Source organism: Peromyscus californicus, unplaced genomic scaffold (assembly GCF_007827085.1).
Source record: "Peromyscus californicus insignis strain IS unplaced genomic scaffold, ASM782708v3 Scaffold_5__1_contigs__length_169319896, whole genome shotgun sequence".
NCBI lineage: Eukaryota > Metazoa > Chordata > Mammalia > Rodentia > Cricetidae > Peromyscus > Peromyscus californicus.
Genome location: NW_026294573.1, coordinates 55,867,153 through 55,883,533, shown reverse-complemented (window position 1 = coordinate 55,883,533; position 16,381 = coordinate 55,867,153). Strand labels below are relative to the sequence as shown.

Below are 16,381 nucleotides of genomic sequence, written 5' to 3'. Positions count from 1 at the left end.
CCAGAGGTCAGAGGTGACAGGACCAAGCAGGGAAGGGAATCCTGGCCAACCTGAATAAAGGGTTTGTTTATTGGAACCTAGGCAACCAGGGAGACCCCTACAGCTGCTAATAGATTTACATTCCCTAGGCTTAGGGGTAAGGATCTGGAAGCATCCAGCCTGAGATCGGAGCTTAGTCCAGGTTTAGCCAGAGGGCACTTAGCAAATGAGAAAAGGGAGGCATGGAGAGGTTAAATTACCTGTCTAATATTGTACAGCTGTGTCAGCAAGGAAGCCAGAATTCAAACTCTGGCAGTCCAATTCCAAAGTATGCTGAACTATAACCTGAACGTTAATGACAGGTTCCGGGGGGAGGGGGGACCCACCTGCCTTTACTGTCCAAGGAAGCAGCCTGGAACTCATTCGTTTCCACTCAGAGATAGGGAAGTTGTGGTTCTATTGCCAAGGAGCTGAAGATAAATATTGCTTGGAAGCTATAGTCTAAAGAAGTTCTAGGTCAGTAGGAGGCCTGGGTGGCATCAGATTCACACAGACATGTGTGTAGTATGCTCTCTGGCTGAGCCACCAATACTATTCTGTGTGGCCTGGTATCTGTCCTTACTCTCTGGATGGCTGATGAGACCTGCCCTTTTCTTTTGCCACAGCTCTGCTCTGCAGGTCCCATGAAATCCATACAGAACCCTTACTTGCCATCAATGTCCAGTCTAGCAGTAGCAGCCACCATGTCTCCAGGGCTTCCCACCGACCAGGAAATAAGTGAGCTCCATCTGAGGGCTCTGTCACGAACACACACAGTGCTCCTGTGCAGTAAGCCCTATCCCTGTTTGGTACCTGAGATAACCGGGGCTGAAAGCGTTCAAGAGACTGTGAAGGACTCCAGAGGAAAGGAAGCAGGGACAAAGCCAGGCCTGAGCTTCTGCCAGAGCTCTCACTCCACCTGATGGCTAGTGGCACAGCCAGAGGCAGGCCCTGTTCTGATTCCTGTTTCCTGGCTGTCTAAGGGGGCATGGTGGGAGCTGACCTGACCTGGAGGAGGCAAGTAAGTTAACAAGTGTGCCTCCCTAGGAGAGGCAGGAAGAGAGCTGCAGCCTTTGTCTACAGCAGACTTTCTGCCAAAGAACTTTCATCTCTTGACTAGAAAATCAAGAGTCATCCTGTGAAAGTAGATGGAATTTTAACCCCATTTTTCAGATAAGGAAACCGAGGTACAGAGAGATGGGGACCCCTAACTTAGGATCCCACCATGAAGTTGGTGAAGACGCTGAAGTGTAAACCATCTTAAGATCCAGGACACTGGATCCTGTAGGTGGCTTTTGCTCTGCTTCCTTCAAATGCCTGTTTCAGTCTCATGTCCACCGTGTCAGCCACTGCCCCAGAGAATCATTCTTTCATCATTTAGTTACCATGATCTGCGTCCTACTCTAAATATCAGAGACAAGGTGGTAGACAGATTGTCCAGAGGTTCTCAACTGGTGGGTCAAGACCCCTTTGACAACCCTCTATCTCTAAAAATATTTACATTTATGATTCATAACAGCAGCAAATTACAGTTATAAAGTAACAATGAAATAACTTTATGGTTGGGGGTCACCACAACATGAGGGACTGTATTAAAGGGTCGCAGCATCAGGAAGGTTAAGAACCACTGGCCTAGATTTGTGTAGTGTTCAGTTTTCCAGAGCAAGGAATAAGACAACCTAAGTAGTCAAACCTGTAGGAGGAAAGTGAATGGGGGAAATCCAGGAGCAAGGGAGGAGTGCTGAAGATGTCTCGCCATTTTAAATGCAATGACCAAGGAAAATTCACATTGTGTTTGCACCATTGAGAAGAGGCAGTCACATGGACATCTGGAAGGGCCTTGAAACCTACTCAAGAAATTGCAAGGGAGGTAGGTCCATGTGGTGGGTAGGAAAAGAGAGGCTAGAAGCTAGAAGAGGGTTGTATCGGACTGTCTAAGGACTATGAGTTAGTCTGAGAGATAGGAAGTCCTGGAGATGAGTACATATGAGTTAGAGAACCAGTGCTTCCATGATCTAGATCTGTCACTGCATCTGAGACTTGAATAACAGGACACAACTTGATTCATTTCAGCCTCTACTGGGCCCAGCAAAGCATGTAATAGAGTAGAGGAACTAACTCCAAATAATGGCAAATACAGCTGCCAGAAGCCAGACCTGGGTGCCAAGGTCTCACAAGTGGATAGATGGCTTGTGAGAGGCTTCCTTGAGGCTCCTGGCCAATATACCAGCAGGCACAAGGCAGAGAAATCCCCTGAGACTCAATATCCCAAGACACTGAGGACTTCAGGGAGGTAAAAGTATTGCTGCTTTGACATCGGGTGTTTTGCCTCTTGGAGGTGCTTGCTGGCTCCCCACAGCCCTAGTCCTGCTCACTAACCAAGGTGTGACTTTGTCCTGTGCAGGCATGCCTGTGGTCCTGTCACAAGAGGTGGAGTCTGTCCTCGTGGGTGCTGCTATTCTGGGTGCTTGTGCCTCCGGGGACTTCACATCTGTGCAGGTATGTTGGGATCCATGGGTGGCTGTGGTCCCTCCCCTGTCTGAGGCTTGTCTATCCTCTTGACAGAAGCTCTTACAGCTTGCAAAACACACACAAGATATAATTAAGAAATGATAGGTTGTAACCAGAGAATCACAGGCACTGGCAGCCTTTGACGTAGTTAATTCAGCCTTCCTCTGGCTTCACCTCTGTTCCTAGGAATTGTTCTGCTTTTCTTTTCTCCTATAATAGAGCTCCTAAATTACTTAGCCTCAGTTTCCCCTTGGCCATTTTTCTTTGATCAAATGAAACAGATAATGTTCAAAATACTGGTTTTTTTACGTGTACTTCAGAGTTTTATTTGCTTATTTGAGCTACATCACATTCCAAATATTTTTGATGCCTCTGTCGACAAGAAACATAAAAGAAAGTGTTGTTTCTTTAAAAAAAAAAAGAATTAAAAGAAAAATTAAGGAACAAAGTATAGGAAGCCAGAAACAATTTGGGGGTGGTGACTGAGTACATGATTTTGCTCTGAGCTTCCTGGCAGCCAAGACAAAAAAAAAGAATGCATGATAAATTGCATAATTCTTAATTTAAAAAAGAGGAAACATACTAGTTTCTGGTAAGAGACAAGCTTTTCCTGCTGTGAAATTACAAAAGACATTGTCCATGCTGAAAGCTGTGGAAGGCTCTGAGAGTAAAATGAGACAGAATCCTAAACAATGAGTATGAGGTAGCAGCTACTGTGACAGGCTGGCTCTGCAGTAACTGCTGGAAGCAAGTCAGACCTTCCAGGTACCAGCTGAGAACCAGAGAGATTAATGACTTGCCCACATGTCCCAAAGTTAAGAACCAGGTGTTCTTCCAACACCCCAGCCATTAGAGTTCAACTTGCTAGGTTCTTTAGTATAGCTTTCCTAATGGTTATAATACCCTTTCATGGCCCATAAGAGAGACCCAGAAACTTGCAAGAGTAGATCATTAGAAACTTCCAGAGGCAGAATCCCATTTTTCAGTGTCCGCATTCTTTGCTCTCCATTCTGGGGAAGGTGGCACATGACACATTCTCTAACAGTGACTGTGACACATCTCTTCTAAGGACCCAAATCTGCTCATGGACCCACATGCATGTTAATAGAAGCCTTTAAACAGAGGTGGTATCATTGAATTGTCCATATCTTCTGGGCTTCCTATTTCTCTCAAAAATGGGTTGTTAAACAGAGACACTGTCGTCAGATAGGGAGCCTTTGGCCGAGAAAGGCCTGGGCTCATACCTGCCATCATTTTTCTAACCAAATCCATGTAGTCTTGAGCTCTGGACTTGCTTGGACATACTCAGTGTCACCTGTCATTTTCAGTGCTTACTTCTTTTAAAAATGTCTAAAAATGGAGCTGGATATGTGGCTTGGTGGTTAAAAGCACTCTACTGCTCTTCCAGAGGACCTGGGTTCAATTTCCAACACATTAGATGTCTCATAATCATCTGTGACTCCAGTACTAGGGAGCCCACTGCTCTCTCTGACTTCTGAGATCACCTGCATACACACACAAAGGTGGTGCATATGCACATAAAACAAAAATTAATTAGTCAATACAAAGTAATGTGTGAGACTAATTGCCTTTGGTATAACTGACTGTAGAGGTAAAGAGGCTATAAAAGCCTTTAAAGTCTTTATAAGAACAGCACTGGGGTAATATACCTGGAGCTGCTTTGGAAATATAAATATATATACTTGACGTTGTTCATTTCTACAAAGAAGAAGCAAATGATGATCCCCAGGCCTGGCGACCAGCTTAGACTTTGCAAGGTGAACTGAAACAGACCTCATTCTTGTCTGTGATTCATACTTTTCTGCCTAAACTTCAACACAATCTTTTCTTAGAGCTTCCAGGATCCTAGTTTGGTTTTCACAGTGCCTAAGAAAGCTGAGTGCTTTCAGCCAGCTACTCAGCTCCTGCAGCAGTCATGGTTGGTGGGTCTTATTTAGATAGGCTGAGTATTGTAGACACTGCTGGTCATCTCCTTCAGATAAAGGAAAGGCTACGAGCATGGATTGCAGGAGACATGGACTGGAAAGTTAGAGAAGGGGCTGATATGTGCCTAGAGAGAAAGTGTCCCAGTTTCTTGAGCCTGTGAATGATGTCAGCAATGGGTAGAGCTAGGACTTTCCTTTTCCAGTACCAATGGATGAAAGTGGAGCCATGGCAATGGTTTTTCTTAAAGCTATTGCAAACGTCTGCATACCACAAACCTGAGAGGATTTTGTCAGCTGGAAGAAAAGGACAATAGGTGGACTTTCCTGGAGAGGTGTTAGAAGGGTGGCTGAGTCCACATTCCATTGCTGTTGCAAATCGTGACACACTCTGACAATTCTTCCATCATACCCCCTGCTCTTTTCCCCACTCTTAGTATTACCTTTCTTCTCTGACTCTTTCCTACCCTTCTCCAAGTCTTCTTACTATTTCCTCTTTAAAAGAGGGACCCAAGAATAGAGGATGTCCAGGTGGTGGTGGCGCATGCCTTTAATTCCAGCACTTGGGAGGCAGAGGCAAGTGGATCTCTGTTAAGTTCAAGGCCAGCCTGGTCTTTCGAGTGAGTTCTAGGACAACCAGGACTATTATACAGAGAAACCCTGTCTTGAAAACAAAAGAAAACGAACAAACAAAATGAACAAAAAAAAAAAAAAAAGAATAGAGGGTTAACAGTGTCCTGATGATCTCTCCTTCAAGAAGTCTTCTAGTCTGGTTCCACTAAAGAGTGTGTCTTCCTTCAGGACAGTCATGTCATCTGTGTGTCTGCAGTTTAATGCTGTACAATCAGGACACAGGTATGCTGCTCTTGAGGTCAAAGTCCAGGTGTTGAGCTGTGTCAAGGGGACAAGCAGAAGGGAGTCTTCATTCATCCTCTTATTTGTATGCGTAAAATCCACGTGGTCTTGGCCTATGACATTGCCAGCTAACCTCCTCCTCATCCTCAGTGTACTGCCCTGTGAAATAATCCCTTTTATTTCCAAGAAACACGAAACACATCATTTGAAGTTGAGAACAAAGTATAACACTATGAAAATTAAAAAAATAATAAGCCCATGAAATCACCAGTCTGTTTACGTTTTTCTTAGTATGGATGGAGATAAAATAAAGTTAGTTTCAGGAAGTTGTGAGAGAGGAAACAAGCCAATGGTGGAGGCAGGCATCAAGTGCCTTTCGGCGGCCTGCTTCCTGCAGGCCTCCCGCAGAGGGCATTATCTTAAGAAGCAAGTGTTGTTCTCCAAGCTTTCATTCCAGCAGGGCTAGTTATCTTGAAGGGCCCTCTCCCTCCCGCACGCACGGAGCTCCCTAAAGCAGTGGGTTGAAGATCCCAAGGCAAACTTTAGCCCAACAAGCACCCATAGCCATTGTAAAGGGAATGCTGGTGTGAGGAAACTGACCCAGTTCATCAGAGCTGCTCCTCGGCCCACCACTTGAGGGGTGCCCCTGTCAGCTGCTCAGTATGCACTGAACTGCCATTAGCTTCCGCCAAACTCCTGCTTCTCCCAGACTAACACCTACATAGCTCCTCTTTTGCTTGTGTGTGTGTGTGTGTGTGTGTGTGTGTGTGTGTGTGTGTGTGTGTGTGTGTTGGGGTGGGGGGGGTAGGGGTGGGGGGTTGTCAACTTGCTGTGTTTTGAGTCCTGTTTACCTTTCTATTACCATATATGTCGTTTTCAGCTTGTAATGTAAAGCTCTACCTCAACTTCTGGAGGTTGGGAGAGGCTGAGGACAAAGGTGTTTGGAAGTTTGAAACCAGCTGTTTCTTGGTGCATTCAGTCTTTGCTTGCCACACCTCTACTCTGCCAACCACCTTTTTCTGAAATACAACTGATAATCTGAGCTCCTTGATGAAAAATTAGAAGATTCAATAGAGAGAGAAGAGAAACATAAAAACACTGATCTTATTACTCTAAAGCTACTTTAGCAGTTCTAATTAATTAATATCCTAGCCTCTATTTTTTTGTTTGTAATTGGAATAATTTTAAAGTATGTTCATACGATAAGTAATGTTTTATAGTCTTTCCCCCACCCAAGAACATGTAGTAAACCTTTTTATTAGTGAACCATTTCTTCTGGTTGTATAACTTGCTACCCTCTAGTACATACCATACTTATTCCACCGGACCTCAGCTGTGCTGGCTGTTTTAGTGAATGCTACATTTAACATCTCTACAGCTAAATTTTTGTGCCTAGTCTAAGTTATTTCCATAAAATAGATTATGGAGATGTGTAGAGGTTCAGTCAAAATCTTTGCTTAATTTTTAGGGTCTTTTGTACACGGTAACAATTTATACACTCACCAATAGTATCTGAAAATTCAAGGTTCATGTTTCTTATAAATTAAAGCTCCATTTATCTTTCATGCTCAGGCATCTTATAATCCGATTCATTTCACATCTGGTCCTGATAACAGCATGCTTAGTAGACGTTTGCCCTTTATACTTAAGTATGTGTTTCTGGAGATATGAGATGCTGGGTTCTAATTAAATAGATTCAGATTTCAGATTAAATTTTCTTAGTATGTGTTCTGCCCAGTATGCTAGTACCCATAAAAAAAAAAAACCAACAAAAGACTTTGGAATGATAGTTAACAGTTTCAAGAAGAATTAAATTGAGAATGTGATGTTGGTTCTAACACGTTAAACATATTGCCACAGGTAATTAACAGTGCTTTCTTATCTTTATACAAGCATCTCTCCTTCCTAAAGGAACAGAAACAAATTTGGGATCTGATTAATTATCAGTCTCTTGGTTCCAATCCAGTTTGTAGAATAGCACCCTGGGTGTAAAAGCCAAAATATTTATCTCAAAATTAGAATTCTATTTTTAAGAATAAAAGACATGTAACATCTGATTCTCCTACCCCTCACAGGCCTGTTACTTTCCATCTGCTGCTGTTCTTAGTATCCTAGGAATAACCTAGCAGGTGTTAACAGGCCCCACTGTGCAGATGAATACTCTGAAGTACAGGAAAGGAACTGTATAACCTTGATTGACACAGTGACCTCCAAACCATCTCCTGGAAAGGACATAGATTCCAAGATGGTAGGCAGCTTAGCTGCCTTTCACAGGCAGCACAGTGCCCAGAAAATCACTACTTGATCAAATGTCAGACATAGAAAGTAAAACAGAAGTGTGCTCTGTTTAATCACCTTATCATACTGAGGAGTGTTGTCATGCTTTATGTATTTGCTTTTGATCATAATCTACCTGTTGACTTCTTATGGAAATGAATATAAAACACACCAAGGCCTTTACATAACAGGTAGTTTTAGCACAGGAGGTATTAAGACCATCTGGGCTAATGAGGGCTGGAGAGATGGCTCAACTGGTGAAGAATACTAGTTGCTCTCACAGAGGAACCAGGTTTGATTCCCAGCACCCACATGATGGCTGATAGCCATCTGTAACTTCAGTTTCAGGGGACCTGATATCCCCCTCTAGCCTTCATATGAACCAGGCAGGCACATGGTGCACAGACATACATGCAGACAAAACACCCATACACATAAAATAAAAATAAAAATGAAAATGAAAAAAAGATTCATCTAATGAATATATTCTTCCATAGGATCCCCCTTTCCCTGCAATTTTTATAAGAAATTTTAAGAATCAGATATTTATGAAATTATCAATGGCCAACTATCTACTAGGTTCTAAAAACATAGGAGTATTATAGAATTATATTACTAAAATGAAACTTACCTCATTCTTTATCTTGATTTTGTTTGAGGCAATATTTGGCATTGGTACAACCTTTGCTCTCTTATACATATACACACATGCTTATACATTTACATTATATCATATAAATGATTATAGATAAATATCTAATATTGTAGAAACAAATGCTTATGAATATAATATCTCACACTATCATATATAGCATAACTTTCCATAATGTCTTTGTTTGAATAAACTAAAATGAAGTGACTAAGTTGGGGTGTTTTCTTTTATATTAACTAGTATAATTCATAAATAGCAAATCCATGCTATAGAGTTTAACAGTCACCACAGTAACTTAGGTTGTGCTATCTGAGATGAAGAAAGACAAGATCTTTAGTAAAATCAATAATAAATGGATAAGAGCCCTTACTACATACATGCATGGACACGTCTGCACACACACATGCACACACAAACACACCTCATGAACATGCACACAGGCACACACCCATACGTGCGCATACACACACACACACACACACACACACACACACACACACACACACACCATGTATTACCCCCCACTGGAGAAGGCTTGATTCAGACACATGTAACATGTAGTCTCACTAAAGTTTATGAGACAGTTCTGATTGCAGCCTCAAGAACTGTGCAGAAGAAAACCGGTTACTTGCTAAGGGTCTTTGCTATTCTACAGTGAACCACTGAGAAAGTATCATTGGTTCAGAAACATGAATGATGTATCTTTTTTGAAATGTGTTTCAAAGAAGCTTTAGCATTTAAAACTTTATACTGTTCTAGAAGATGTATCCAGGAAATTTTCTATACTATCACTGTAAGAATTTTACAGATGGGGAAAGAGTGTCAGAGATGCTAAGGAACAAGTCAATTGCTAAAAAGTAGTGGAGCCGGAAGCTAAGTCTTAGCATAAGTCAATCAAAGTGACTATTCTAGAGCTAAGCATGATTACTATTATTTAAAACCTGATTATCAAATGAGGTGGCCAGAAATTAGAATTTACACATATATGGAAATGTCATTGTCTTAATCAATATCTCCATAGATAAACCAGAGTGCACTTTTATCTTAGGATAATTTTAGAGTTTGAAAGAGGGACTATTTATCAGTGGTGGTAAGGTCAGTTACTGGAAGCCAGAACAAAGGATGGTGTAGAAGCTGCCCGATTATAGTGACCCTAGAGGAAAGAACTGGGCTGTTCACTTACCTCCTCTTAGCTGGACTGAGTCAGAAGGCAAGAGAGCACCTTGATGTGCTGTGTGCCTGTCACCCCGTGTAGGAGCAGAGCAGGGAGCTGAGAGCCTTCAGGAACATATGATGATGACCAACATGGTCTTGTAGACTGGGATATTCAGCTCGCTGTGTGTGGCTGAATCCTGAATGTTTTTTGAGATCTGTGGTAAGGAAGTTGCATCACCAACTGACATTGGCTGACATTTTATTTCTAGCAAAATGTTCTCAGTGAAGGAGTTAGTGTGTTGGCTTACATTATGGGGCAAGTTATGTATGCCGTGAACATGGGCCATTTCAGGAGAACCAAACTAGCCTTCTGGCTCTGCAGATAATGAGAAACCTTCTGGCAAAGGTACTGAAGACTCCATGTCCCTCATTTTGTTTTTCTGCTGTAGCATTTGCTAAAAGGAATCAATCTAATGTTTTTATTTGTGTGCTTTGAGTTGGGCACTGTGCTATGGCACTTTAGATGAGTTTTAGTTCTTAGCAAGATGTTATTCACCTCCTCTTACAGGTGAGACTCAAGTTTAGCAGCATAAGTAATGTGTCCTTGCTCTGCTCTCACAGGTAGCCAAAGGCAGAACTAGCAGTTGAGCCTAGATCTGACATGGGAGTCAATGCCCTTCACTGTGCTTAGGCTGCCCAAGAACCTTAATTAAGATTTTCCAGTGTTAACACCCAGGAAACAAAGAGGAGTTGTAGAGCAGTTTCCTTGAGTGACAGCCATGACTGTGCTCCTTGCTGCAGGTAACAACTGAGAAATGGTTCCTCAAACAGTAACACCCCAACTCGTAAGAAACCAGGACCATTTATAGGCCTGTCTCAGCCCTGCTAGCCAGGTGGGAAACAAATTAAATTTGTTTCAAAGTGGCTGCTGTCTGTTTCCATGGCTAACCCAGCAGGTTGGAAAGGAGCTAGGGAGAAAGAATTCATGAGCGGGATATACATCTTTGAAAATGTTATTAATTGGTTGAGTAAGACAAAACAGGGAAATAAAATATCTGCTCTTTACTAAGTAAAGGCATCTTCCTCCCTTAGCTCATTAAAAATTAAAAGCACTCTTGGCTTAAGTAGGGCAAATTAGTAATTAAGTGCTACATAATCAACCTGGATAAACATAATGTTGAAGGGAAAGCCAAATTAATCACTCCACTGGTTTGTTTTTGACCCATTAATGCACCTTTTTCCCATGTCCTTCCTGTGGTGCCAGGATGCGTGTTCTGCTCCTCTACGGCTGGAGGAAGAGTGGGCTGTGACAGCTGGGCTGACAGATGACAGTGGAACAGATCTGGGGAAGGTGTGTGTGCATGTCGGCCTTTGTTCAAGCTAGAACCTGTGTTTCAGCCTTTAAAGGGCCATTCTCTGGAGAGCTGGCATGTGACAATAACAGCCTATATGGCGGTGAATGAGGTGAAGCCTATTCAGTGGACAACACTTCCCAGGCCAGTGAGGGAAGGGAGTGGGTGCACACAGATACAGTATAGAAAAGACATAATTTAAGTAATAGTGAAGACTGTTCACTTGCTTCAAACCTGGGCTCTGCCATTTACTGTGGGTGAGTTTCTTAATTTCTCATGCTTTACAGCTCTCATCTATAAAGATCATGTGTGTGTGTGTGTGTGTGTGTGTGTGTGTGTGTGTGTGTGTGTATCCTCATAACTCATAAAGGGTAGACATAGTCATACATATAAAGCAAATCAACTTTAATTATTCATTCCCTGTTTAAATTATAATAATTATACAGTGGGATAATGGATCATCAAAGGAATGTTCCTTGTCTTAAGGGCAAAAAAGCCCTCCCATCAAGGTGACATTTGAACACTACCTTTAGGAAACTTTGTGATCTGGGCCTCTGCACTTCTTCCTTGAGTAGGATGCCAACTCTCTAGGCAGAGAGAGGAGCAGAGGCTTAACCCTGGACAAATCACTCTCCACTTTGCTCAGTATAAGTATGTTAGTAACAACTGCAGAGATTCAATCATATCGCATTGTGATGACTGTCTGCCAGGTGTGGGAGGGAGACAGAAATGAGTACATCATGAGCAGAGTAAGAGGAAATTAAGGTATATGGAGAGAGAAAGTAGTCCTTGAAGCCACCTTGCTCCATCCCAGGTGATGGCCTGTCTGTGGCTTGCTAGCTATGTGAGCAAACTTGGAAGACACATTATTCAATGCCATTGAGCCTCAGTATTGACAAACCTTATTGAGTTGCTACAAATTTAAAAATGAAAGGCCACTGAGCATACAGCCCCTTACTTCGAAAAGCACTAATATTATTCTCTGGGTTAATTCAACCCTCAGAACAACTCATCCAGATAGGTCATATTTGAGTCTACTTTATAGCAGGAAACTAAAACACCAGATTTTGAAAGTTCATGGTAGAATGACAGTTTAAACTCAGGTGGGCTGACTCCTGACCCACTATTACACCCCTCACCCTCCATGCTTTGGAAGATACCAACACATAGATGGTTGTGCCATGTTCTGGAAATATAGCAGATGGCCCTTGGTGATATCTAGGCTCTTCAGTCAGTGATAAGGAAGACATTATTTCTTCTTCCTGTTGGGGAGAATGACAAGACTGAGCCTAGAACTGTTGTAAGCCTTTAACAGGTGGGGCAGATGGGCAGGCAGAGGAGCTGATCATGAGTCACCACCTTGAATGTGGTAGCAATGCAGCCACTTACACTGATCTTGGTGGTTTCGCTTAGAGCACAAACAAGTTGTTTATTTGAAGATCACTCATATCCATATAGCATTTAAGGAAGATTATAGTAAGGTACTAAACATGCTACTAGAGTAAAGCTCCCAGTAAGAAACTGTCTATAAAGAAACTACTCCAGATACTGCTCATACTCAAAGCCTTCGGGTACCAGGCAGGCTGTGTAAACATGGGGAGAAACAGGCTGGAGAAAAATCTGGGGAAGTATTGCTGAAAGACACTGACACTTGGGTTGTTTCAGCCCTGGACTGGAGAAAGCCACAGGGGACATCTGTGGGATCTGGCAGTGTGTCTCTGACCTAGACTAAGGGGATTAATTTGATGGAACATCACACAGCCAAGGCAGAACAGGGAAGCATGTCAGGTCACATGGTGTTTGGTCTTGATATCAAGGGCATATGCCACTTCTTTCAGGAGATGACATTTTCCCTGGTACCAAATTTTAAGGATTGCCATTTCTTTAAAAACTCACTCAGAAATCAATTTCACAGAACTTATTGTCTCCCACCTGGTTGAAAAGCCCAGAATTGACACTGAAACTTGGGTCCAAATGTTTGTGGAGGTTCCAGAGCTGTCACTTGGCCTATAGTTTGGTAGACAAATAGCATGCCACTTTACCTGGTCCCTGAATATTCCCTTCCTCAGCCAGTTTTCACACAGAGCTGCATCGCTGGCTGAGGAGTATAGGACCTCAGTACTGAATCTCTTTGTCCGTCTGGTGTGAAAGGAGTGAAGCCCCTCATCAATCAAGAAGGGCAGCAGATGCTGAAGTGTATCAAATGTCAGTAAACAACAAGCCAGCAGGAAGGCCACTGAACTTGGCATCCTCCGAGCAAAAACATGCTACAGCCTTCATGGCTGAATGCTGGGAAGGTTGATAAATTGCAGTAAGTGATATGGTTGTTTTTTTTTTTTTTTTCCCAGCTGGACAGCTGCTACTGTTCTATGAAACATTTTCATTTAGAGACGATATGTTATGTGTTCTAAGTGTTTTTAATCTGTACTTTTAAAGAACACATTTAGTGCCCACAGTGTTAGCGGCTGCCAGCCCCAGAATTACAGGCTTTCAAATATCTCCCCAGTAATTGTGAGGAACTTTTTTATTTTTCTCCTCTAGTACCTTCTCTTTTTACTCCACACAGTATAACTCACATAATAAATAGCACCATAAATAAGAGGACTGACTCTGATATCACACAAAGCTAGACTTCAGTCTCAAGTTCAAATTTTGTAACGATGTATTAGGTAAAGCCCTTTGCCTTTCTAAACCTGTTCCCTCACTTTAAAACATAAGACCCTAGAGTATGTGTTTCATGAGGTTGTTGAGAAGGTTAAGAGATTTGATATGTTCAAAATATTTGGCGCAGTCACAGGCATGAGTCATCCCTTTCAGAAGGACAAACGGATGCAACATGTACTTGATAACTATTAGCTGCCTATGTTCAGTGGTAGTGCTTTACATGGGTGTGGTGTGGTAGGTTCTCATTGTGATGCTTGGGATCAAACCCAGGACCCTGTGCCAGGCAAATGCTAGACCACATCGTTACTCCTGGAGCCTGGCCCTTGACTTGTCTGCACTCAGAACTTACTTACCCCAGCACTGCTTCACTCACTCTATATTACATATCCCAGGCTCCTTTGCACCTGGCCTACCTGATAGGAGAAAAGCAAATTACTCAACTTTACACTTTGTACACATGCTGGAATGTTTCTATCCCAAGTCCATGTTCTTTCTACTGAAAAAAAAAAAAACCCAAGTACTAGAACATGCCAAGTTCTAATTTAGGTGAAAAGGAAAAGAAAGGAATCACAGCCAGGTTCCCACCACCATGGATATGACAGTTGGGTGAGATGTAAAAGAAATAACCAGAAACCAGAGCACACCGTAGCATGATTGACTTGCTCACCAGTCATGAACAAAAGTAGGAGAGAGAAGTATGGCCTCCACAGGAAGTGGGCCTTGGAGGGTGGATGGTATGCCCATTTCAGAGCAGCAGTAGAGCAGTCTGAAGAGGGTTTGTAGAGGTACCATTGAGAGTGAAGGGGCAGACGGACACACAGGAGCTTAGCCTAGGAAGGGCTCCAAGTCCACAGTACTGGAGAGAATGCTGGGTCTGGAAGGAGCACAGCCACCTGGCATTGGAACTGTGAGAGCAACTGAAAAGTTGTGTACTGGTTATCTCTCCCTTTCTCCCAGAATCAACAAGGTGAAGTGTAAATTAATCCAGCCTACGAGTAAACAACAACCAAATCTCCAATTTCGGGGGAGTCCTGCAATAGAAGGGGAGGGCCTTATTTAAATGCTCCCAGAAAACTCTGTTAGTGTAGAAAACTAAACTAGAGCTGTAGATAGAGTTTTCCTGCCTGGCCCACAATCAGGACAAACCTCTCTCACCTGCCAGTCCCACAGCCACTCAGACCCAACCAAGTAAACACAGAGACTTACATTGCTTACAAACTGTATGGCCGTGGCAGGCTTCTTGCTAACTGTTCTTATATCTTAAATTAATCCATTTCTATAAATCTATACCTTGCCACATAGCTCATGGCTTACTGGCATCTTCACATGCTGCTTGTCATGGCGGCAGCTGGCAGTGTCTCCTTCTGCCTTCCTATTCTTTCTTTTCTCCTCTCTGTTAGTCCCGCCTATACTTCCTGTCTAGCCACTGGCCAATCAGTGTTTTATTTATTGACCAATCAGAGCAACACATTTGCCATACAGAACATCCCACAGCATAGAGCCCATCTGTGGACAAGGTACTGTACTGTAAAATAGCACACATTAAGATTTGAGCATGGAGAAGGAACCTTCTGAGACAGCACTGAACGACAGAGGTGCACAGCCCACCTTAGTTTAGCACACAGCCCACCCCATCTCCTCCATGTTTCTTCATGGCCAGCTGGCACCTTGGTCTAGAGGAGCTTGTGTTTAGAACAGAGCTGAGGGTGTTGAAAGTCTTCCCACTGTGGCCAGGTAAGTTTTACCTACTTGACCAACCAGTGAGCTAAACACTGCACATGCTAGAGAAGAACCTGACAGGCAGTCTGAGCTGGAAATTTAAGTACACCGTTTACGTCCTGGGAAGCATCAGGCCCTCTTCTTTGAGTTTCCAGCTCACTGCAATAGAGTGGGGGAGCTGGGACTCCTATATTCCAGGGGATCCTAAAACTGATAGCAGAGGAGATTCATTCCATATGTATAGCTGGTAACTCTACTCTTGATTATTGACTGATTTAATCCTCAGGGCCGCCCCCTGAAGGCCCAGTGTGATTGGTATCTTGCCCACAATGACAAACTGCAAACATAGTCCTTTGTCTGGGTCACAGTCAGGAAGCAGTGAAGCTCAGCTGAGAATGAATGCAGATGCCCTCACTAGGGTTGGCTCACCATGAAGTGCACTTCCATAAATTTTCCCTGGGAACACTGAACACACGTTGACCTCACTGAACTATGTATGAGCTTCCAAATAAAGTTCCAACGTTAGTCAGTCCTATCTAGTCTTTAGAGATGGATAAACATATAATGTGCCAAACTGGAGATGAAACTCGGCAGGTATGGCCTGGAACAGGCTAAGAAGGGCACCACTTGTGACTACTTACAGAGCACCAACCATTTAGAACAGCGGTGCTACCATGGATGGATTCAGCCGCCTTCTCAGTTCACACCAGTCCCAGCCCCAGCTCTCCTTGTGATTCTCATTCTGATTTTCCAGAGAAGCCCCCATCTTCAGTATCTGCCAGTCACTGGGTGACTCTGGTTGTGACCTGGACCCAGAAGTCCTCCTCTTTGGGTTTCCATTTCCTCAACTTTACAATGAAGGGATCAGGTTCAGGTTTTCAAACATACCAAACAATGGGACCTCTGCAAAACCAACATACCAGGCAGAGAAAATGTACCACACATCTCCCACTCACCCATCATTGCTTTTCTTCCTCAGTGCAGACAGCCGTGGAGGGTCCCTAATGAATATGAGGGCTGCGCTATATTTTTTTCAAAGGAAATAATGAATGATGGTACCTAAACATACAGTGATAAAATAATTCCAACATAGCCTAGCTATTAAGAAAGGTATACTGGAGAATTATCACTGTGGGGCTGTATGCCTTCACAGCTGGCAAACTGTCTCTCAGGTGGGGAGGTGCATCAGTTTATTCTGACAGTGTCTGGTGACTTGTGACAGACTCTGTCAACCC

The 16,381-nt window shown here is 43.0% G+C and overlaps 1 protein-coding gene across 15 annotated transcripts in view; it reads left to right on the top strand.

The window, feature by feature from the left end:
* The window catches only part of Fggy (FGGY carbohydrate kinase domain containing), a 420,639-nt gene that overhangs the window by 334,878 nt on the left and 69,380 nt on the right, over window positions 1-16,381 (top strand). For all 15 annotated transcript variants that reach the window (XM_052715209.1, XM_052715202.1, XM_052715201.1 and 12 more), the window contains one exon: window positions 2,423-2,517. In XM_052715209.1, the coding sequence (XP_052571169.1) occupies window positions 2,423-2,517 (95 nt within the window). The remainder of the gene's footprint in view (window positions 1-2,422; window positions 2,518-16,381) is intronic.